The 23219-nt window shown below is 50.6% G+C and overlaps 2 protein-coding genes across 4 annotated transcripts in view; both read right to left on the bottom strand.

Annotated features, from left to right (window-relative positions):
• Positions 1-3: 3 nt before the first annotated feature.
• On the bottom strand, positions 4-17727 carry LOC136361211 (hematopoietic lineage cell-specific protein-like). Of its 2 annotated transcripts, none has more exons than XM_066318968.1 (15): positions 17574-17727; positions 15279-15362; positions 14046-14119; positions 13342-13471; positions 12026-12136; positions 11593-11647; positions 9581-9691; positions 8934-9044; positions 8197-8252; positions 6125-6194; positions 5765-5898; positions 5062-5169; positions 4280-4589; positions 3470-3541; positions 4-2691 (listed from the first exon to the last, which is right to left on the bottom strand). In XM_066318968.1, the coding sequence occupies exons 2-15, from the start codon at positions 15360-15362 to the stop codon at positions 2555-2557; spliced, it is 1563 nt and encodes a 520-aa protein (XP_066175065.1). In that variant the 5' UTR covers positions 17574-17727; the 3' UTR covers positions 4-2554. The 2 variants fall into 2 exon arrangements, with proteins under 2 accessions (XP_066175065.1, XP_066175064.1); XM_066318967.1 differs by having other exon boundaries at positions 5062-5172.
• A 1790-nt stretch (positions 17728-19517) lies between these two features.
• GOLGB1 (golgin B1) overlaps positions 19518-23219 on the bottom strand; it is a 40338-nt gene continuing 36636 nt past the window's right edge. For both annotated transcript variants that reach the window (XM_066318971.1, XM_066318972.1), the window contains 2 exons: positions 21559-21664; positions 19518-21189 (listed from right to left, as the gene is read on the bottom strand). In XM_066318971.1, coding sequence (XP_066175068.1) covers positions 21055-21189; positions 21559-21664 — 241 coding nt within the window. In that variant the 3' untranslated portion in view covers positions 19518-21054. The remainder of the gene's footprint in view (positions 21190-21558; positions 21665-23219) is intronic.

Raw genomic sequence — 23219 nt, forward strand, 5'->3', positions numbered from 1 at the left:
GGCTACAGGTCCAGGATTCTGTCTTTATTTTCCAGATGCCACGTGCTGAGCTTGGCACAGGAGCTGATGCAGCTGTGCTACTGCCAGGGAACGCTGCAAAAGGCAAATTCATGTGGTGCCAGACATATGCTGCCCCTGAGAGTGGCCACGAGCTCCGCCTCAGGCTGCCCAAGGTCTCAAGTCAGGCCCTGTGCAGAACAAGGGCAGCGCCTTGGACTGCAAAACCTGTCCTGGGCAAGAGGGGCTGTCCCACCATCCACTGTTCCCACGTGTCTTGGCTTTAAATCTGACGTCTGCTGGATTTCCCCAGGGTGTCAGGGAGGCTCTGCAGCACTTTGTACGTAAGCACAGTGGCTTGCACAGGGCACCCATGGCCTCAGTGCTGCAGTCAGAACACAGAGGTCTCAGCACTGAGAGCTGGTGACACGGAACTCACCAGAAAAATGCTTCGCTTTACGGCAAGAAAGATTTCCCTGTGCAGCTCTTGTGTGTGATGTGGCTCTGGGTGATGGTGGCTGAGGACTGGCTGAGGTGTGGGGCTGCCTCAGACCCCTCTTCCTGCCGGGGGCCATCTCAAATGATTCTATGGGCGTGGGGGCAGGGGTGAAATCTGCAGGTGTGTACATGAGGCAGAGCAGTGTCCAGCACTGTGGCAGAGCCAGGAGCAGGGGCTCACTGGGGCAAGGGAGATGACACAGGCAAGTCACACCTGCAGTCACACAACCTACATCAACTGGATCCCAAACATGCCTATCTGTAGCTCAGTTACCAAAAGATACCCAAATCTATCTAATCTGTTCCCAAAGAAACCCACTGGAGAGTCAGAACTGGGACTAGGAGGCACACAGCCTTGTTGGGAGCAGTTTGCTATTTCTTAGTGCACAACACATGCTGATTTTACTCTTCAGGGAAAGAAATGTTTCTGTAACCCACCTATTGGGTTGGGCTGTTGCTCCTATCCAGACAGGTTGTGAGTCCCTCAGCCCTCCTTGCTATTTGCCCCTCTGGAGTCTAAAAAGTCCTTGAAACACTCTCAGTCCAGTGTCACTGGCCACATCAGAGTCTGAGCAATGAACCTCTTTCTGAGAAGCCCCTGGAAAGGGACAGCAGGAAACACAGCAAAAACTGCACAAGGAAAAAGACTGGGGAAGTTACCTCAGAGAAACAAAAAACCCAAAGCACCCCAAACAGAAACCCCAAAGTCAACCAACCAGAAACCCAAACAAGAAACCTCTGGAAAAGTTACATTAAAAATTATAATTTTTAACCTGAATCCAAATGTACCTTTCCTGTGACAAACAGACACAGCCTTTGGGTTTTCCCAGGATCAAACACTGAGCAGGAATGCCACACTCCTGCCCAGGTAGTACGGGCTTGGTCAACTGCTGGGTGGTCAAGACCTCACCTGCAATCCACACTGAACTCTAAAGCTTTAATGTCACAGTGGGACCCCCTGCACACACTACTGGCAGTGGCAGTGACTGGGCTGCGCTCCCACAGCCCCTCAGGTGCAGTTCTACTCAGCTGTCCCTGGTTTATTCCTGCTGTGGTGGTACCTGCACCCCACAGATGAACAATTCAGAGCTTGAGGGAGGGCTTTGCTTTGCATTTCTGAAAACGGTTTTAAACATTAGCAATAAAATGTTTCTTCCTGCCCTGCTTCCCGCCTTCCCAGCCTTTCCCCCACATCTGTGATGAAGAGCCAGGGGGCCTTTTCAGGAGCCTCCAGCAGGTACAGGGGACATGAGCTGTCACAGGGACACAGTTTGAGCCAGGCCAGAGGAGAGGCTGTGAGGGAGGGCACAGCCCCCAGGACAGACACACCTGTGCCCAAAAAGGGCACACAGACCATGTTCATGTTTCTCTGGTCCATGCTGCAAAAATGAGTCATCCTAAAAATGGAAACCCTTCCTCAGAATAAACACAAATTTGGCTTTCCCAGTGCTCTTTTCCCTGACAGGATGTGATCCAGGGCCACAGCAACTGACAAAGGTCTCACCACTCACATCCCTTCTGCCTTGCCTGGACTAGATTTGGCATTTCTGCTCTGGGGATTGCCCCACTGCGAACAGGACACACTCCTGCAGGCTTGCTGGCTGACAGATGGGGCAGCCTATATAGAAGAGACCTTATATTGCACTCATATGCTCTTAAACTATCCCACCTTTCCCACCTGGAAGTGGATGGGAATCAAGATCCTCTTGGGCATAAGACAAAACATTCCCTCTGACACTGCTAGTTTCCTCCTTGATATTTCTCTGAATTGGATACACCAAGCTGAGCCAAATGAAGCTGATAACATGGGAAAGGCTGAAGCAGAGACAGGCTGCTGTGATTTGACACTGGCCAAATGCCAGGCACCCGCAAAAGTGTGAAGTCTTTTCTACTGATCCTTATCTCAAGTCATGAACCCTTCTTGAAATTTTTCTCTCCTCTGCCCAACTGTGGCAGGGGAGGGTGAGTGAGTGACTTTTGTGGGTGCCTGGCATTTGGCCGGTGTCAAACCACAACAGAGGCAAAAGTTTGGAAGGAAACAGCTCGCACTGTGCACATTTCATTGCAGAAGCTTCACATAATTTGCTGGGAAGAGGCCGACTCTGCCATGGCACTGTCCCCGCCACCAGCCTTCATCCACCATCTCAATGTGCGTGATCGTGTCATCAGGATCAAAAGAAATCTCATCATCTCCATCTGCAGAAATTGTCAAGAAACGACAGTCACAATGCAAAGAGAACCCCAGAGAGAGCTGGTTCACATCCTTCCTCCCACCTTCCCCCAGACAGAAGACAGAACCAATGCTCTGGTAACCTCCAAGAGTTTACCTCACCTGACCCCCATCCAACAGCACAGATAAAGCAGAGAAAGAGCAAGACCTCACAGATGAAATACAAAGTTTCTCTGTTCCTATCCTGCTTTAGCCAGGACAGGGCTAATTTTTTGCAGTAGCTGGGAGAGGCCATGACCAAGATATGGAGGTTATTCTGTACCACCTCACGTCATTGCCAGGGGTGGGGGAAAGGGACTCTCCATTCCAAGGAACATGGTGTTTCTTCTGGCTGAGAAAATGTGGTGGAGGGAGCCATCCAGTATTGTCTACTGGTGGGTGTTATTCCGTGTGATTAATTTCTTTTCTTATACCTCTTGTTATTAATGTTGCTGTTACTGTTCTCTTATTGCTGTTTCCAGTAAATTGTTCTTATCTCAGCCTGTGATCTTTGCCTTTTTGTGCCTCCAATTGGAGAGGAGAAGAGATGTACCTTTTTTTTTACTGGGAGTACTAAATTGGAGAATACTATTCCTACACCATGACAGTTCCCAAGCCAGGTCTCGCTCTGCTTCCCAGACAGAAGAAATTTAAACCACTAAGTCACAGTGTTTTCCCCACTGCTGATGGGGTGAACCCCATGTCCCTGCTGCACAGCCCTGCCGGGGCACAGTGCCCTCCCCTGAGCCCTGAGGGCAGACCCACCTCCTTGGTAATCGTAGAGAGCCACTGCACAGATCCCGAGGCTCTGCCGCTCATAAGCACTGTCCATGCTCCCTGCAGAACAAAGGACAGACAGACGAGACAGAGGCTGAAGCAGCCACACAGTCCTGGTCAGTGCCACCCTCCAGTCCAGCTCTGGGGAGCACATCCAAACCCTGTCAGCAAGGAGAGGTGCACCACAGCCCAAAGCAAGGTGTGAGTTCCCTCCCCTTCTTCAAGGAGACAGTTGGGTCCTGATCTTTCATTCTCTCCCAAGAAAAAGGCTGGGAAAACTCCAACCTCTTCACTTGCCATCTCCAGTACCAGCAAAGCTGCGATGGAAGCACTGACAGGAGCCCATGCAGTTTGCTCCTGTGCTTGAATAAAGGCTACCTGCACTCCTCACACCAGGAGACCCCCCGACCTGGTCTCAGGAGCACCAGCCATGTGGGGACCGGGCTGAACCAGAGGCACCCCCAGTCCCCAGGGCAGCACTGGCAGCCGCTTGCCAGGAAACTGCAACAGGAGCATTGGTCCACACCCAGCTTCTCCTGGGCCTGTGGCAGCCCCCTGCCCAGACCCCGATCCAGCAGATTCCTGCTGTCCAGTCCAGCACTCCATGCAGCTCTTCTGCACCGTAGAGCTGGGCAGGGAAGTGGGACACAACCAAGTGTCCATCATGCAAGAAGCTGCTATCCTGACCACAGTAGACTTTAGGATAAAAATTCCCTCTGGAGTTCGTCCCATACACCCAGTGAGGTAAGTGGACAGGTACAAGCTCCCCAAGACATAGGTTCTTCCATCAGTACTCACCCAGGTGGGGTTGGCTCTGTCTGGGCTCCTGAGGAATGATCACCTCATAGTTTTCACCTCCATCTCCTTCCAAGTCATAGGTGGCATCCAGCTTTCCCAGAGGGGCTGGCAGCTCCTCATAGTCAGCCCCTCCACTGGTAATGTCACAGTAGTCAGAGGGCTCTGGCAGCTCCTCATACTCTCCACCAACATCCAAACTTACACTGAAGGTGGGCTGGCCCTGGCTGGGGACCTTGCACAGCTCTGCATCCAGATCTGCTGGCCTTGGTGGCAAAGTGGGTGGTACTTCTTCATCCTCCCTTTTGGCCTCCTGCCATGTGGTGGGAAAGTGACAGGAAAGTCACCTAGAAAGCACTCACCACTGGCAGCTCTTCCCTGACTCCCAGCACCTGACACAAGGCAGCCCCTTTCCTGCTGCCAGGGCACAACTGGAGCATCATTCCCTGCACACCAGGGAAGCAGCTGAGCTACTCAGGCCATGCTGAACCACAGCTGGGATTGCACTGGAGACCCTCAGGACTCACGTGTTTGAACTCTGTTCATACTTCACTACAGCCCATGGTAGTGCCACTACACTGACCCACTCCCAGAGCTTGTTCCACGAGGTCAGTGCTGTGCAGCCATGTCCCATTCCAATGCTCCCCCTTATCCTTCCAAAGCTTCTCACACCCTGTGGCTGTGCTCCACATCTTCCTGCAGGGCTGCACATAAAGCACAGCCCCTCCCAGGTGCAATCCCCTCTGCCTGCTCCCCTCCCCAGCTCTCCCAGGTTGCCTTGGCACCTGCTCTCCTGGTGACACGGGCTGGTCCCCAGCAGTGCTCCTGGGCACCCTTGCTGGCACGGCTGGAGGGGCTGCCCCAGTGTGCTCCTTCTCTCTCGGGGGGATTTCCTGCTGGAGAAAAGCCATCAGACCGTTCAGTCCCCTCGAACAATGGCTGTTCACATTCCCAGCAGAGCAACTCAGAACATTTTCCTCCACCTACAAACCTGCTCTGGGCCTAGGCACTCACAGGCTGGTGACAACAGTGGGGCAGCCCCAAAGAGGAGCATTTTGAGGGGGGAACAGCTTCACTGTTATCATCCGTGTCCTCTGAGTGTAGGAACAGCACCAGGTGGGAAGGCAGGTAAACACAGGGGCTGGGTGCCATCTCCAGTTTGCTGGGATGCATCCCGCATAAAGACTGCTGCAATAGCAGTGCTGGGGAGCAGTTACCACACTGTTTGCCATGCATCAGAGGCAAAAGAAGCTGAGGTCAGGACACAGGCACCATGGTTGGGTGCAGATATGAAGTGTTTGGTGTCCTGGAAAGAAAAGGCCAGTGACAACGGTGAAGCTCAGTGGCCATTCTTGGCAGCTGCAGGGAAGCAGTTTAGGCAGGAGGTTACCCTCAAGAGGCCAGATGGAAGGACATGGAGCTGCAAGGCTCTGAGGAAAAGTCAGTGTCGTGAGTCTTGGAGGACACAGCAAGACAGCCCTGGCTCACCTGCTGCCGAGCCAGCCGGTGCTCCCGAGCCTGTCTGACCCGCTCCTCCTCTGCCTTCCTCCTGCTGTCCTCCTCTGCCGACCTGGCCATGTGCTCAAACCGTGACCGCAGGCTGCTGGTGCCACCAGAAGCTCCTGCGAGGATACAGCTGATGGACACAGCCCTGTCTGCCTTCCATCACCCCACGCATCTAGGAGAAACCCAGACCTCCGCCTCTTCCTTACCTTCAGCCACCTTCTCTTGCCGGCCAGCACAGGTTAAACCCCCATCCCACCACAGCACACACCTGCCAGCATGCTGCCACAGAGGGCCTGTGTGGCCCACAGCTTCCTAAGCCCAGAGCTGGTACTCAGGTCTCACCTGCCTCCAAGGGTCTTGTTTTCTCATAGGAGGAGGTAGGAGCTGCCATCTCATCAAAGCCAGCAGCACTCTGCAAGAGGAAATGATGGAATTGTTCAGCTTGTTGGGCAATGCTAGTGCTGGCTTTGGGTATTGGTGATGGCCAACTTTGTTCCCAGGTGTGTTTTGTCCCCACCTGTACACCTGCCCTGGTCCAGGGGAGGCTGTTTGTTGGCTGCAGTCCCTGCTTCTGACACCTCCCTGTCCTGGGCACATGCCTGTTGTCCCCTAGCCAAGGGCACAGGTGCCCCTGCCCAAGAGGTGGCACTGAGAGCGGGAAAGGTGCTGTGGAGCCCAGTGGGGGAGGCTGAGCAGTGGCACAGGACAGCAGGGCTGGGGACACTCACTGTACCATGGCAGGGAGCTGGGAGGATGCCTGGAAGGATGCCTGGCCATCTGCCTCTTCCCCAGGCCCAGGGACACTGTGCATCCACCCCTGCAGTCCCCGTGGCATGAGGCCTGAGGGCACTTCCCTGCTGGAAGCACAGCTGCCTCACCTGCCGTGTGTGCGCAGGGGCACAGGCTGGAAACCAGCACCTGTGTGTGAACACCTGCGGCACCCCTGGCTTCAGGAGGTATGGAGAGAGGCTGGACTGGGAATAGTATTGGTGGGGAGGGTGAAGGAAAACAAAAGTGAGCTAGAGAATGTTGAATGCTTTATCTGCTTTCATGAGAAAATTACTTCATGCAAAAAGGAACGAGCAGGTAGGACCCATATTTCAGCTTGATGCTTTACAGCAGGTGTCACAATAGGCTGGTAGGTGACTACAGCCATGGAGCCCCGACAGCAGCTCTGCTCTCCCTGCAGAAAACACACCTGAGCAGACAAACCAGCCTGCAGGCTCAGAACCAGATGTCCACAGGTCACAGCAGAGGCCTGGACATCCTGTGTATATGACAGCATTCGTATTTTGTGTGAGCCTTAGTCTGATACTGAGTCTCCAGAACTTTACTAAAGGGGAGTTCAGGCTGTCTGAGGGTATGTTATGCTCTGCTCTGGTGCAGTGAATTCAGCATTTCTCCATTCCTAAGGACCAGGCAATCTGAAACTTAGTTACTTGCCCAAATAATCCTTATTTTTACCATGTTAGTTTATGCCTCAGTATTCTCAAAAGGCACAAATGTTCACTTTGAGCCAAACAAGAACTGCTTATCTCCTCTCTGCATCCTGCTTCCCAAAGGACCCACAGCCCTTTTACCAAGTCCTCATCTGCTTTTGCAAGTTGTTTTTGATCATGCACAGGATGTGGCTTTTGTCAATGCTCCTCCATTTGCTGTTGTTAAATTCACAGACAGTGCTAATCTCTTCTGAGGGCAGGACAACATTCCCTCTCTGTAGCTGGCCCAGCCTACACAGCATGGACAGGACCATGGGGCTGTGTTTGTATCCTCCCCTGCTTCCTCGAGCTCTGGAGGACAGAAACATTGGTGATGTACCAGGCACAGCACTGTGCCCCCAGCATGGGAAGGAAGTTTCAGAGAAGGCACTCTCACTGCCTCTTCCAAATACCCCAAAGTCCCAGGATTCACACCATTTAGGCTACCCACATCCATGGAGATCACCACCCACTGTGGACCAGGCCTTCAGGGCAGCCAGCCAAGCACAGAATTGATCCCAGTGCCTCAGGCTGAGACGTGACTGTAGATGAGGCTTTGCCTGATGTCAGCCCAAACAAAAAACCTGAACCACCAACTTGGTGACCTCTTCTCATGCACAGCAGATTGAGCTATGCCAATCCCATCCTTGTGGAGTTTGTCAAGGTGTGCAGAAAGATTTAGCACCTAAACAGACCATGATACTCGTTGATAGGAGCAAAAAATTTGCAGATGGTAACAAACAGCAGAGAAGTGAAGAGTGTTAGAGTGCCATGAGGAATTCCTGCATTACAGTCTCCCCAGGCTGCAGCCCTCTGCACCCTCTGGTACTCTATGCTCAGCCTGGGATCTCACCTCCACTGGGGGTATCTCTTATCTTTCAGCTGGGGAAAAAGCAGTGATTAGGAGAAAGGAACTGCAGGCTGCAGCGGTTTTACCTTATCCACTCTATCCTTCTGGACCCCATAACGGCCTCCAAACCCCTTGGCATAGTCTGTATGGAAAAAGAAAGTTATTTTATAGTATTTTGTGTGCACCTCTGACTTTGGCAGGCTGTGACCAGTGATAAAAGTTTTCATATGTTATCTCTAGTTCGTTCCTTACATGATGACATACAGATAAAGCTAAGTGCTCTGGACAGTAGCTTTTAGGACTAATCCCACCCTCCTTTCAGCTGAGGGCACAGTGTGCAGGGCTGTAGCTGCAAAACTCGAGTTCAAGGCATCAAGGCGAGGCCAGTCACCCCACTCGAGAGGAGCATGGTCCTGCTCAGTGAGATCAAACACGCTGTACATAAGTCATTCCTGGGATCTGCTCTGCCTCATTCCTGAGAGCTCCTGACTTCAGCGTGTGACTCGTGTGCAAAGAGTAAATCTGGACAGAACTGGGGCAGAGAGGTCATAGTGAGCCTATGGTTAGGAATGTTCCTCACAGAGAAAGCACAGCAGAGTCTATGAGTACTGATTGAGGGACTCATTCCATGTCCCTCACTGGTCCAAGTTCCCACCCATTCTGCCCATGTGCTTTGGGGTTCACTGTGTCTCAGCTGCCCTGCAGTGTGCTGGACACATTCTGTTTCCAGCAACTGGATCTCTTACTGTGAACCACAAGCTCCAGACACAGGTCTCCGTGTGCTCTAAGGAAACTGCCACCACCTCTGGCAATATTGCCCAACCTTTTTGGGATGCGTGGGGTTGCACTTCTTCCTGATGGTCCCAGCCAAGGGCATTCTTGTCCTGACGATCCCTCTGGACCCCAAACTTCCCACCAAAGCCCACAGAATAGTCTTCAGCCACAGAGATCCAGATCAGGGCATGGAAGAGAACACACAAGGGAGGGAAGGAGACAAGTGGCAGCAGTGTGAGTTCAGGCTGTTCTCACAAGTTTTCTGTGCCTGGAACTTAGAGAAAGACATGGAGCAAGGCCACATTTCCCCCCAGATGCTGCAGCAACAGCCCTCCCTCCTCCCTTGGATATGCCATCTGCTGTTAGCACCTGCCCGGACTTCCCCTTCGCCCTTCCTTCCGTGATGTGCTCCAAGAGATCCTATGCCCGCAGAACTCTTCTGCTCCTCTTACTTTAGCCTGAACTCTTTTCAGCAGCCGTGCACTGCGCAATGGCTTTCCTCACCTGGCCCATTCCCAGCAGCTCCCTGTAGCCCTTCCACCATTCTTGCAGCAGATTGCAAATGCCCTGCATAGTGCCCCACAGTCCCGGTGGGCACAGTCCCCAGCTCCAGCTGTGACACTGCCTGCTCCCTCCCCTCAGCTGGCTCCCCCAGCTCCCTCACCTCCTCCAGCTCACCTGGCTGCCGTGGCTCACCTTTCTGAGAGTCATGCTTCTCTGCCTCGCTCTTGTAGTCAAATCCCACAGCCGCTTTGTCCACCTTGTCCCTTTCCACTCCATAACGGCCACCAAAGCCCTTGGAGTAATCTGATGTGGTGTATGGAGTCAGATGCTGCCCCCAGCATGGAGCTGATGAGGAGAGGACAGGGAGCAGCACTGGGAAGGGCCCCCAGGGAGAAGGGGCAGCAGCAGACATTATGGAAAACACCATAGAAAGTGAAAGGTTGGAGGGGACAGAGCAGATGGCAAGGAGCACTGCGGATGAGAGCCCACAGGAATGGGGACACAAGCAAATGGGGGTTGGGGCACCAGGAAACACAACAGGCCAGGGGGAAAGGAAGAAAACACATGCCAAGGACAGTGGGAGCTCTGTGAAGGCAAAGCCAAGCAGGGCTTGGGCACTGACAGCCCATCCCTCATCCCACTGACATCAGTCCCTCACCCACCTCCAGAGCCAGGATTTCAGCCTGTGGTCTGCCAGCCTTGGGAAGGGGCTGTGAGTAAGATGCTGAGCCTTGGGAGTACAGGAATGGCAAAACGACTTACACTTGCTATTGTGGAATCTCAGCTTCCACAGGGATGCACCTGACCCTGGGGACTGCCACCAAGGCTGAACCCCCCACTCTGCAGACTTGCTCCCACTCTCCTCCCTGGCACACTGGCCATTGTGTGAGAGCACAGCACAGTTGTCTTGTGCCTCTCCTTTTTCCATCTCCAAAACAGTGATCCATTAATGACTTCAACCATGTTCAGCTGTTTTCTAAGGACCACCTGGTTATTACTGGCTGATTCCTGAGACATTTCAGCCTCCATCCTGACTCCTGGCTGTACAGACTCCTCCTTTCAGACACCTGCCTGCTCAGTCTCTAAATCTTGCCCTTCAGGAGTAAATCAGAGTCACCTCTCCCTGTTCCCTGATGCTATTATCACAGGTCTGCATTTCATGGGACTGAGTTGAGGCTTCTCCAACTTCAGCTGTACCAATCCATGGAGGCTCTGATCTAGATAAATATGCATAAGAACATTTTGTATTCCAGAATGGATCTCTGTTTCATAGAAGCTCAGTAATATGTAAGTCCTAAAAATTCTTAAACTTATTGTGAATAAACTACTATCAACCTGTGGGGCTGTTATGAAGTAAATGGATCTTTAGGAGAGCTGTTTTCAGTAAACACAGATTTTATGATTGTTACCTTGCTGCTGGAGCTTCCAGTATGGACACATTCTTACGAAAAGCAATCCAAACTCTTTATTTCTGACATTTCCATTTCCTGAGCAATTTCTGTGGTTTCACACAGCCTGTTGAATTCCTATGTCTACAAGAATATGTTAATAGAGCACAACTGCATGTCATTCATTATTTTAAGATGAACCAAGAATACCTCAAACCATTTTTCTTCTCTTATAGTTTCCTTTTAAATAAACCTGATTCAGTTCTTTCCTTGGTAATGCAGTACTCCTCACATTTACCTGAAACAGAAACAGACCATGCCCTCTCATCTTCTCTTGGGTACAGAATATTTAAAATACCCTGAGTTTCAATTCTTGCACTGTTTGTTGAATTATCTGCAGAAGTTTGGACGCTTTGTAGGGTTTTGCCTTCGTATCTGTTGCTGTGCCTTTTCCTTACAGGGCTGCTTTTCCAGCAATCACTTCTCAAGTGCTACAGTGACCAGGCTTCCTCTGGAGCAGCTCTGCAAAGGGCTTTGAGAGGAGAGGAAGCACTAGCCATCCATCACAGGGTGGGGGTGTCTCCTCTGCTCAGCCAGGACAAGGTTGCCACCAAAGCAAAGCACAGAGACAAGCAAGATGTACAGTATGAGGATGGTGAGAGGACAGCAGCAAACGGGGCCACAAGGGTGATGGACTGGGAATAGGAATCTGAATCAAGAGACAGGAGACTGTGCCACAGAAAACAGCATGGGATACTGGGAGCAGAAGAGAAGCTGGGAAAAGGGTCAAGGGGCCACATGTGCCCATGGACTTGCCTTTCTGGGACGAGTGTTTCTCCACCTCACCCTTGTATTCAAAGCCCAGGGCTGACTGGAACAAGAAGGGGAGGATGTCAATCATCCTGAGGGCCAAGATGTGTCTCAGCCTCCCTCCCCTGGGGCCAGGCTGTTACTGGCTCCCTGCCTAGTGCTGCAGCATGCAGGGACAAACACCACAGCCCCTGGACAAGCAGCGTTCTGCCTGGATGGGACAGGCCCACCACAGCAATGCACACCAGGTACCCCCAGAGGTGCCCCACACTGTGTCATGGGCCACTGCTCCGCACACAGGTGAGCTGGGCTTCAGTGTGACCACGGCACACCCTGCGTGCCCCGAGCTTTGAAAACTGAGCCACAGCCTGGCATGCAGCCGTGCTCTAGGGGCAGCACGGGCCACAGGTACCTATTTCAGCTGCACTGTCCAACACACCTTGTCTGCTCGGTCCCGCTGGACTCCAAACTTGCCGCCAAAGCCCTGGGCTGCATCTGTCTGGGAGGAGTGCTTCCCAACATCAGCAACGTATTCATGTCCCACTGCGCACTGAGGGGAGAGACAGTACGACATGAGCATCCATGGTGGACAGGCAGAGGCACCACAGCTGCTTCCACTTGCTGCTGACACGCTCACAACCACTGGGTAACAGGTCCAAGCTGACTGTGCCGACGGTGCCCGTGCTCTCCATGTGGCTTTTGCCAGCAGCAGCTCTGAGGCCTGGGAGGAGCCTCAAGGGCTGCCATCTCACAAACCATCCCCACTGCCAGCTCATTAAGCAAAGTACAGGGTGCCAAATGCCAGCTGCTCTCAAGTGCTGGTGGAGTTGCATGGTGGATAATCACAGGGGAGACAAAGAGAAAGGTGGAGATAGGCACACACAGCCGAGAATTCCAGGCATAGGTCTGGCACCCATTCCCCATTTCTGTATCTGACAGCGAGGACAAGCAAACCTGGCCACAGATCAGGCCAGGATCCTACTCTCCCTGCTGGAGGTGCTGTGGCCGGGAACCACAGACACTCTATGCCAAAATGGAACGGCTGTGCTCAGGCTCTGCTGGACCACAGTGAGAGTGTTTTTGTGGAGCAACTTCTTGGTCTTTGTCTGGTTTCACCAGGATGCTGCAAGTGTTCAGCTTCTGCCCCTTCTCCTAAGGAGCATGTGCAGTTCCCAACTACAACAGCTCTGGCTGAGAGGGAGAGCAGGGAATTTTTGAGGACAGTGTTTCTCACCCTGCCATCCTGGTTCAGTCCCACAGTGACCACACCGATGGACTCTACTGCAATCTAATCATCTCACTTCTGAGAAAGAAGCATTAAATGCTGAAAGGTGTAGGAAGAAGTGGGATAATGATTCTCATGAAACATATACCAGATCTGATATCTAGGGCTTTATCTTGGGGAGATATGAGGTCTGTAATGCAGAATATGAGGATGAAATTACTATACCTTAGTTCTCCAAGCACAAGTAGGGAAGCACCAAATTTAATTGCTAAGCAGGCTTGAACAGCCACAGGAAGTCCTTCACAGCTAAGGGGAGCATTGCAAGGAAGTTGTAGAGATGAGTTATACAAATGAATTCAAACAGATCCTGGAGGCCGATTATGGGCTAGCTGGACATGTGTGAATCTGTGCAGCCATGCAAACTCTCCATTCTTTCCCTTCAGGGTTAGGCCAGAAAACAGGGATGGTCCTTCCTTTATGAGAAAAGCACTTTTCCACTGAGGCCCAAGGAAGACCTCCACAGCTGTTACCTTATCCATTCGGTCCTTCTCTGTTCCAAATTTGCCCCCATAGCCATAGGATGCCTTGGGGCCAGTCTCCAGCTCCTTCTTCTTGATGACCTCATGTTCCTCTGATACTTTGCTCCTCAGCTGATGGATGCTGGAGACAGAGACAGGGCAGGTCAGTGGGTGATTTTGCAGAGCCATGCAGCTCTCTGGAGCATCCCCGTGTCCCAGCACTAGCCAAAGCCCAGCAGGACGCACACACAGGACCAGCTGCCCGCACTGGGCTCCCCTGGGTGCCAGCTACACACGCAGCCACTGTGCCTGAGAGGGCACCCCGGGGACTGGCAAGGAAACAAGGGGCTCAGGGGGACATCCAGCCCCTCTCCTGCAGCCCTGTTCAGGGCTACACCCCGACCTTTCCAGACCTCACACCTTCCTTTTGCCGGGTGCCGCCTTGGACACCCTGCAGGGCTGCGCTGGGCTGTCCCGGGCGGGGAAGGAGCGGGCACCGAGGCACCGGGCAGCCCCATGTGCAGGTGTTTCCCCGCGATCCCCCACACCTGCGGGCCGGGACACAGCGAGGAGCCGCCGAACGGGGCCGGGAGGCGCCCGCCGCAAGCCAGCCCGGCTGTGCCCCGCTCTCCTCCGCAGGGCCGGGCCCCACCGCGGCAGGGTCGCTCTGTCCCCGCGGGGCCGGTCCCCCACGCCCCCCGCTCCCGGCCACTCACTCGATGTGCCCGGCGCGGCCGGAGCCCTCGATGGTTTTGGCTCCCCAGCGCTGCTCCCGCTCGGAGATGTCGTTCTGCGGGACGAACGGCGGCAGTCAGCCCCGGCCCGCACGGGGCTCGGTGCGCTCCGTCGGACCGGCACCCATCCCCGCCGCGCGGGGAAAGGCCGGGCGGGCCCGGGCCGGGGTCTCCGACACACTCCGCAGAGCCGAGGGACACCCGGCATGTGCGGAATTCGCTGTTCGGGAAAATAGTCGAGAAACCGCAGTGACCTCAGCTCTCTGGCCTGGCTAGCACGGCCTTGGGTTGTAGCTTTGTGGAAGGTCTACATAAAACATATATTCTATAAAGTGAAGCATCAACGAGGTCTTTCCTAGTGTACAATAAAGCTGAAAATACGTATATATGAAATAGAATGAAAAAAATAATATGAAGTCTTATTATGTTCATGCTTAGTTTGAATACTTCCACAAATAGAAGAAACTAAGTTAGCAAAACGCTGGACAGTGTAGATTTTATCTAAAACATTAATAACTTTAAACTAAGAGAAAGGAATTTGATTTTCTACACCAGACTAGAATTTCTTACTGTAAATAATTAGGCAAGACTGAACCTAGAAAGCACAGGACGCTTGTCCAGTGGGAGAGGCTTGTTAGGAAAGTAATGGAGAACCAAATGGAAAATGAAAATCATGACCCTGTGTGAATGCAGAGGGTTCCCCTTCCACTCTCTAACTAGCTTACTCAGAGTCGAACTAGATAGAAAACATGAGTGTAAGAGGCACAGAGCTGCACCTGCACAAGTTGACTGCAAACAGAGTACGATTTTTCATCCGGAAAACAGATAAATGAAGGAAATCCTTGATCCTGTACAGTTACAAACAGTGTAGGACAGAGAAAATGTGTCTGCTGTGTCTTGTAACATACGTTGTGGAGAGGACAAGGAAAGATACCAGACAGCAGTGCATATTCTGCACTCCTTAAGTGTCATTACTTGTGGTCAGACAGGGGGTGTGCAATGATGTAGGAAGTTCTGGAGACTAAACCTGGAGATGTTCCAGAGGTGGCTCAGGCAGGTGACCTGGCAGGTGCTGATGGCACTCGGCTGATCCTGCCCTGCCAGCGCTGCTGCAGCCGTGCCGAGCCCTGAGCCCCAGCCCAGCTGAGCAGCAAGTGCCCAGGGCCAGGAGCTCTTCACCCCACCAGCACCACTGCTGCCACACAAGACACTCACCACAAAATCAGGGTCTGTGTCCCAGTCGTCCCCCTGAGCCTCCACTTTCACTGACACGTTGTGTCCCACAACTGCTTTCCACATCTGCACAACAAGGACATAGTGTCACCCAGGGTGGCCACACATGGCCACAGCTGGCTTATACCCAGCCACAGCAGAACTTGGGCTGGAGGGGGCCCTTTCAGGCCACCTGTCCTCGCACATCTGTCCCTCGTAACAGCACAGGGCACTCCAAAGTAGCTGCTGCTGAGCCCCAGCATGTCTTACAGCAAAACACACAGGGAGTTGTAGGTGTAAACCACAGCCTTCGTGCGCCCTGACTCTGCAGTAGGAACACACACCTTATTGCAATGTAAACGAATACTGGCATCCCATTACCAGATTCGGCTTTTCCCATACACATTAATTTTCTGTGCTGTGGGAGGCTGTTTCCCGTGTTACCCACCCCTGTTAACATGGTCACACACTCCACTATGGTGTGCTCCACAGTGACACTGTGACAGTGACAGCACCATGACACTGTGCTGCTGGAACTGAGGTGGACTCCTCAAGTCTCTTGTCTGCTTTCAACCTTTTAATCCTTGCCCAGTAGCCTAGAGAAGGGTCAGGGTAAGGCTGGACAGTGGTTTGGCAGAGCTGGAACGGTGTTGTGTTCATGTCTCTCACGTTGAGAAAATGGGAAATGGGGCTAAAAGCACTGTGGGGCTAAAAGCACTGTAGGACTAAACTAGCTGAGGCTGTGGTGGAACCACTCTTGCAGGCCTGGAGGAAGTGATGGGCCCAGGAAGTGGAAGTAAAAAGTAATGCGAAATCTAAAACCCCTGCGTTTCATTTTCAAGGTGACTGTGAAAAAAAACGTGATGAAAAAGCCCTCCCCAAGCAACAGAGCTTTTACCAAATGAGAAAGGGAAGAGGATTTGGCTGTCCCTTACACCCCAGAGCAATCACTCTCATCAGAGCCCCATCTCTTCATATCCCACCCCTTTTACTGCCTGCAGTGTTGAGGAACCGCAAGTTCTCTGTATTGCCCAAAGCAGCTTTTTCATGGGGCAGAAAGACTGAAGAGAATGTGGAGGAAAGACTGAGCTGAGCCCTGTTCTCCATCACCCCAAACTGTGACCAAATCAACAGGAAGGAAGAGAGCTCCTGTGTGCTGGATTTCAGTTAAGAGCAGCTTTTACCATGTGCTGCTCAGCTGCACTACCCCCTCGCTCCCACAGCTGCACGGAAGCCTCAGACAGCCCTGAGCACTTGGGGCAGTTCCCCTCTGTGAAAGCAAAATGTTTATGCTGAGTAATTAAGTAATTCCCTGTTTATGCTAAGTAATTAACTGTTGCACATCAAAAGCTGCTTAAGTGAATAACCTTCCAGTTTAGTACAGTGCACTGCTCAATTTCAAGCTGTCCTTTCCAGAGAACCAGCACTGTAAGACCAGGGAGCGAAGAGAACAGAAACCAAATGAGCACAGCAGAGATGATTCTTCTGTTAAACAAAGGCCAGGTAGTCAGCTAAGGGAGAAGTTGGAGGGCTAAGGCAGACCTGGTTTTAGGCCTTCTCCAGGTGCCTTACGACCACAGCTGGTCTGTGACATTTCCCACTGACAGTAATCCAGCACCTAACTGAATACAGCTAATTGCAATTGGAGGCAGGGGAAGCAGAAAGGCTCATGTGGACAACAGAGCCCCATGAAACACCACCTTTATTCTTCTTTTCCCCTCCCTCATTTATTTGCATCTCTTACGCCAAAGATTTTTAAAGTTTGTTGCTCATTTTTGTAAAGCATAAACTAGCAGTAATAACCAGCTAGCACAGGGCTGCTTGTGATCAGGGCAGCTGATTTGAGCTCAAATAAGATTGCTCAAGGTTTTAAATGCTCCTGCAAATGGTTCTTGACCACTCATTCTCCAAAGCCACCTGGCATGCATTGTGGAAACCATGACAAACCACAGGTTATAATTGTATCATGAGGCTCTGGTCTCTGTCTATCTGAGAAATATCAGCCAGGGTAGCATTTCAACCCTTTTTTTGTCCCATTTGCCCCTGGAAAAACATTCACTATAGCACAAATAAAGGTCTACCACAGCACATTCATGCTGGTAGATTTGGAAATGTGGTTCTTTAGAGCCTCAAACACAAGAACCACGATGAGAGGACAACCGCCTGAGAAGCAAATTCTGAGCATTGCCCACTTAAACATGCTTGCTCAGGAAGGAGTTATCTTTGCCCACCAAACACTACACTTTTTTGTAGTAATTTCTCACTTTCCACTCCCAAACCCCACTCAAGTTTTCTTACCTTTAAAGGCTCACCAGTTCCTGCTGGCAAACTTGTTGCTTTTTGCTCAGGGACCTGCTGCCAAAGACAGCTTTGGGTCTGTGTCTTCTCAGAGTTCCTGTTTTAACTTCAGCTCTTTTCACTTCCTGCATCCCAGCCCCCAGCTCTGCTCAAGTCATGAGTCCCAGAGCTGCCCCAGTGCTGCAGTTCCCCTGAAGGCCGCCTCTGCCCTGAGACACTGATGCAGTGCAAACCCAGAGTTCTCCCATCAGCACACTGGATCGATCCCATCAGGTCCCAGCACACCTTGTGTTTTAAATAAGACTCTCACATGGGTGTTAAAAAAAGAAAAGTTCTGGTGGAGGCACAAATCCTGGAGCCAAGTCTTGAGCATGCCTTTTACTTCCAGTATCTCTCCCCAGTACCTGGAGGATTAAGGAGGACACTAACGGTGCTCCTGAACCTTTTCCCATTCTGCCAGGGCTCTGGAAACTCCTTTGATCTAACTTGGACTTCTTCTTGCAGTATCACCAGTATCCACATGAAAAAAACCAGAATGGGAACAGTCCAAAGGCTGCACTGAAGTCAGTTGTCTGGTGACATCTCTGTCTCAGGCTTCTGGGAGAGAGCAAACACTCCTGAAAAAACTCTAGCATATGGGTGCTTTCACTGTCCTCAGGACTCACCTGTGACTGTGCCCCTCTGTTGTTTCTCCTCAGCACTGGCCTTAATGCTCATTATGAGAGGTGGGTTATTCTGCCCTCGGTGAGGGCACCTGCATAGGTTCCTTGCACCACATCATGTGCTTTGTCTGCCATTCCCAGACCCTCACACCAGTCCAAAAACAGGAGCTGAGAGGATCAGAAGGGCTCCCCTTAGTGCTCCATGCAGTAACTCAACATCCACTCCTCCCTACCCCTGATGTTGCCTTCCTCCTGGCACAAAACCAGACCCTGTCCCAGCCTCAGCGGTGGTGCTGAATTGGCATGAGTGTCCCAGGGATGACAGAGCACAGCTTCTTTGGCTGACCTCCTTCTCAGGCTCAATCGAAGATAGATCAAAAGTCAAGGCAGGACAGGTCCATTGGTGAAGAAACAAAACGTTGAAATGTTTGAGACAGGAAACATTAGCTAAAAAGCCCTTTCATCAGGTCAAACCACAAAGCTGTTCAGTCAGACTGTGCTTAGCAAACCAGGAGCTCCTTTTGAGGTTTTATTTCTATATTTAATCTAAGCTACAACTGTTCCATCTGCAGGTATAAAACCTTTAAATTTATCTGAGGCATCAGAATTGTGCCTTTCTTCAATTCAAGAAAAAAAAAATGCATGGGCTTTAAGGAAACATACTTCGTTTATAATCCTTGCTCCTGAGTAGTTGAAACATTATCTATTATCTATCTTACAACACCCCAATGCTGGCTTTTGTTCTGCTGGCAGTGGGGGACTATAACAGTGACTATGAACAAGGGTACCTGGTTTTGGCTACAGAAAGTTGGGACAGTTTAACTAGAACATCTGAATTATCAGCACATTCCAGCTCACTGTTGCCAACCTCTGTGTCTATCCTGGGGCTGCACAATTCTAACAGGGTGCAGTGTTCAGGCAAATGTGGAAAAGTAAACCCAAGAAGATATTGTTTTACTGGAATTGCTTTCACTATGCACACAAATGGTTTGGGGTGGAAGGGACCTTAAAATCCACACCCCCCTGCCATGAGCCATTGCCTATTCATTCAAGTGCTATTTCCTTATTTTGTCAGCTGAAAAGGCTGAGCAAGAGGTGAGATAGGGAGAAAAGGTCATCACCTAGGCATTCACACTGTATAAAGAAACAGAGCTTCTGCAACCATCACACAGGGCAGTGCACACATAAGAGACCTGCAGTCCCACCGTGTCCCACACAAGGCATGGTGATACAGCAGCAACACACCCTTCACTTGGACAGTTACATGACAATGTTACACAAATTCCATCTGAAAAATAAACTTTATTATACATACAGGAGCTCATACCCCAGGAAGCTATAGACAAAATATTTGGTCACTGAATTTGACATAGTTAGAGGAAGTTCACACTGATAATCATGGACAGTCCACGAAAGGATATGTAGTGCCAGTGCTCTGGACCTGCCAGAGATCCAGCTGGTTGAGCTACCAGTGAAATCAATCCATCCTCAAGCAGGCTTTCTGCACTGGCTAGAGCAGCTTAGTTTACCAGCAGTATCAAAACAACTACCTCTTTCCCATGGGAAAAATGTGACTGTTAATGCTCTACTAAGAGGCAGGTACGATTCTCCTGGCCAGGACTTTGAATGAAATGACCACTTGGGATCTGACAGTGAACGCAACTGGAACTTCCTTTGCATTCAACATTCTCCTTTTGGAAGAGGGCAGTCTCAAATTCAGGAACTTTTTAGAAAACATATGGAAATATATCCATATTTCCATATATCCTAAAAGATCCAGTCCGTTTGCATAATTTGATTTAGGTCCAAACATGCCCAAACACCAGCACCAGCTTTATACACCAGATACCAGGTTTGAGAACTCTGGCTCCTTCCTCAGCACAGGAGAGAGTGTTTATTCCTGGAGTTTCTGCCTTTGCTTTGGGCCCACACAGCACATTATGGACCCCTTCAACACAGCCTGTGCAGGTTCAGTCTCCTGATGAGTGGATGAGAAGGCAGGAGCAGGGCTGCTTTAATTTCTAGAGGTAAGGCAGCACCTTCCATCATGAGAGGTGCACAAATGCTATAAATAGGAGGGGTTTTAATTTAAGAGCTAAAAAGTTTCATGTTTCCTATTCCTTTTAAATAACTAAATTATTGGCATTATTTTACAGGCTTGTCAGAGGAGACATATGACTGTTTTTAAATGGAATGCTCACCAGGGCCAGATACACTGGTTTTGGCCCTTCTTCAACAGGAGATGCAACTGAGCAGGAAACATGATTTGAAGATTCACATTCCTTAAAGTGCCCATACCTTCCTTAGGATATGCATTTCAGATAGCTCTGAGCCATGGAGCAAATCTAAGGGGTGGAAGAAAGGGAAGACAATTTTTTTAAAACCACTTACAGTTCTCCCCCAACCCCACTCATGGATTCAGCCTAAGAGGGGGAAGATTGTGCAGTTTTAGAAGTACTGAAGTACTGCAGCCACTCAGGAGTATTTTTCTTATTCCTACTGCAGCACAATACTACCTAAAGCAAGTAGCATTACTTCCAGGTACAGGAACAGATGCTGTCTTTGAGGCTTGCAGCACAACCGTGGCCCAGAAAATGAACCACTCATGTAGAAACACCGAGGGAAGGGCAGATCTCCTGGGAGCAGTTCCCCAGCCCCAGCACTGACTCCAACAGCAGCACCCAGGTGTTGGGTGCAGCTGCTGCTTCAGGGCTGGTTTGGGAAAGGCTGCAGCTGGGGCAAGTGCTGCCCTTCTGTGAGGGTGTTCAGGCCCTCAGCACACACAGGGCTGAGGCTCGAGAAAAGGCTGTCACTCCTGTTCACAGGTGGCCTGTAAAGCACAGGAAGAGCAGGACATGGAGAGCAAGCAGATACGTGGCCACCAGCAGGGGCAAGTGGGTCCGGGAGCGGAAGAGAGAGCGCAACAGGCGTCGTAGTCCAAGAGTGCTCCGAGCCTGGAAGAGTGAAGAAAGGCTCCAGTCACTACAAGGAATGGCTGTGTCCCCAGCTGCCTTCATCCAGAGCTCTCCAGACCACAGAGGTATGTTTGTTTAAGCTAATGAACCTAAACCTTCCCCAAATCATTCCACTGCCAGTCCTAACACTAGGGCAATCCTCATGAAATATTCCCCTTCCCTTGCTCTCTGCAGGTTGTCCATGAACCAGCCCCATCCGATTTTGTTTCCAGCATGGCGAGAGCAGAAAAACTACAGCCCCCAACCAATTTATGTGTATCTACAGAGGAATTTAACTGCTGTAGGTTCACAGTTTCTTGAATCAGCTGGGGCTCATTTAACTGACAGCTGTGAACGTTAAATTCTTACCCTGCTGGAATTATTATCCATGGAGTCGATCAGCAAGGACTGCTCGTGACCTGGAGTCATATCAATGCTGGTACTTAAGGAAGATGACCACTCACTTGACTGCAACCTGCCACAACAAACATGAAATTAAATTCAGTTTCTTATTATGATGCCCCAAATAAACACTGTAATCAAGCTTAGGAAAGAAGGTATTTCTCATAAAAGAAATTAACCCCTGCAAGCAAGCCCTGGCTTCACTTGCCAAGAGCTGGTTCCATTTGTACAGGTGTCATGTCTCCTGAGCTCACACTGAGTGAAAGAACAGGGTGACCCAATTAGCAGGAGTCCTTCCTCCTTTCAAGTGAAATTTTATAGCATGACCTGAAAGAAACCAGGGGGGGATAATACACCTGTATGTTTTAACTTCTGTGAAATTATTTTGGAAGCCAGCTCTGGCTGCAATAGTGCTGGTTCTTCCTATTTTCTAGTGACAGAGGCAGCAGTCACATCCTGGGGCTACCGTTCATTAATGAGATCAGCTGCAGGAGGCTTTTATAGACTTTAATGCCGGAAGGAGCTACAGTTGTCCAAACTGTGTAGCAATTACCACAGAACTTCATCCAGAATTCTTCCATACAGACCATCGTTTTTTGGCTGAATCAGCAAGTGTGGCAGAAGAAAGGCATTGTTTTCCTGTAAAAGACCCCACTAGTCCATAACTCCAGTTATGTGAACTACCAGGAAATGCACAGCACAAGTGCCTACAATCAGGTCATTTGCTAAAATCCCCTCCATAGTCAATGAAGAGAATCAAGCATTTTGATCCTGCTTCTCACTACATCGTAATTCCAACATCTAGTCCAGGTCAGCTGTCTTTGCTCTGCTGACTCTCAGGGCATCTGAGCAGTGCCCTGAGATATGCAGAGTCCTGTGCACTGCACACCCCACTGCTGGATACTGGGGACAGGGCAGGAGAGGGGTCCAGGCTAAAGCTAAGCCCAGGAAAAGTGGATGGAAGTCCTAAGTGTTTAATCCTTTCTCAATAACCAAATTAATGAAAACTTTATGTTAATTGGCAATACATTAAAAATGAGTAACATTCTTCAGGTCAAAACTGTTTCATGCAGACAGACAGGTGCTTAGTGAGGAAACAAACCCCCTGGAAGCATGAGAACTCCTCTTCAGTCTGCACCCAATTCTCAGTCTCTAAATTATATTTTCCAGCAGTTAATTTAACTAATTGAGAAAGTTGGCATCTAATTTCTAGACAGAACTTGTCCTAATGTCTAATCATTTGTCTTATTCTATCTGCCTACAATTGAAGGAACTGAATTTGCTGAACTCTGGAAAACACTTTTTTACAGTAAGAGTGACTGAGCACTATGCCAGTTGCCCAGGGAGGTTGTGAAGTCTTCCTCTTTGGAGATACTCAACAGCCATCTGGACATGGTCCTGGGCAACTGGGTCTAGGCTGAGCAGAGGGTTGGGCCAGATGGTCTTTGGAGGCCCCGTCCAACCTCAGCCTTTCTGTGACAGACATGGTAGTTGTTTCTGTGCCCCCAGTGCCATTTGACAGAAGGATGTGATGAAGGGCAAATGAAAAAGAGGGATAGTGAAAACACACTTCTATGTGTGAAAAACACACTTCACATGTGAAAAACACACATTTCTATGGTGATAGT

Source organism: Sylvia atricapilla, chromosome 5, assembly GCF_009819655.1.
Source record: "Sylvia atricapilla isolate bSylAtr1 chromosome 5, bSylAtr1.pri, whole genome shotgun sequence".
In the NCBI taxonomy this organism is placed as follows: Eukaryota; Metazoa; Chordata; class Aves; order Passeriformes; family Sylviidae; genus Sylvia; species Sylvia atricapilla.

Coding starts and splice junctions, on each gene's coding strand:
- LOC136361211 (XM_066318967.1), bottom strand. CDS start 15,362: ATGTGGAAAGCAGTTGTGGGACACAACGTGTCAGTGAAAGTGGAGGCT. Junction 11,648..12,025: donor AGCGGGACCGAGCAGACAAG/GTGTGTTGGACA, acceptor TTCTTGTTCCAG/TCAGCCCTGGGCTTTGAATA. Junction 8,253..8,933: donor ACCCCACGCATCCCAAAAAG/GTTGGGCAATAT, acceptor TTTTCCATACAG/ACTATGCCAAGGGGTTTGGA.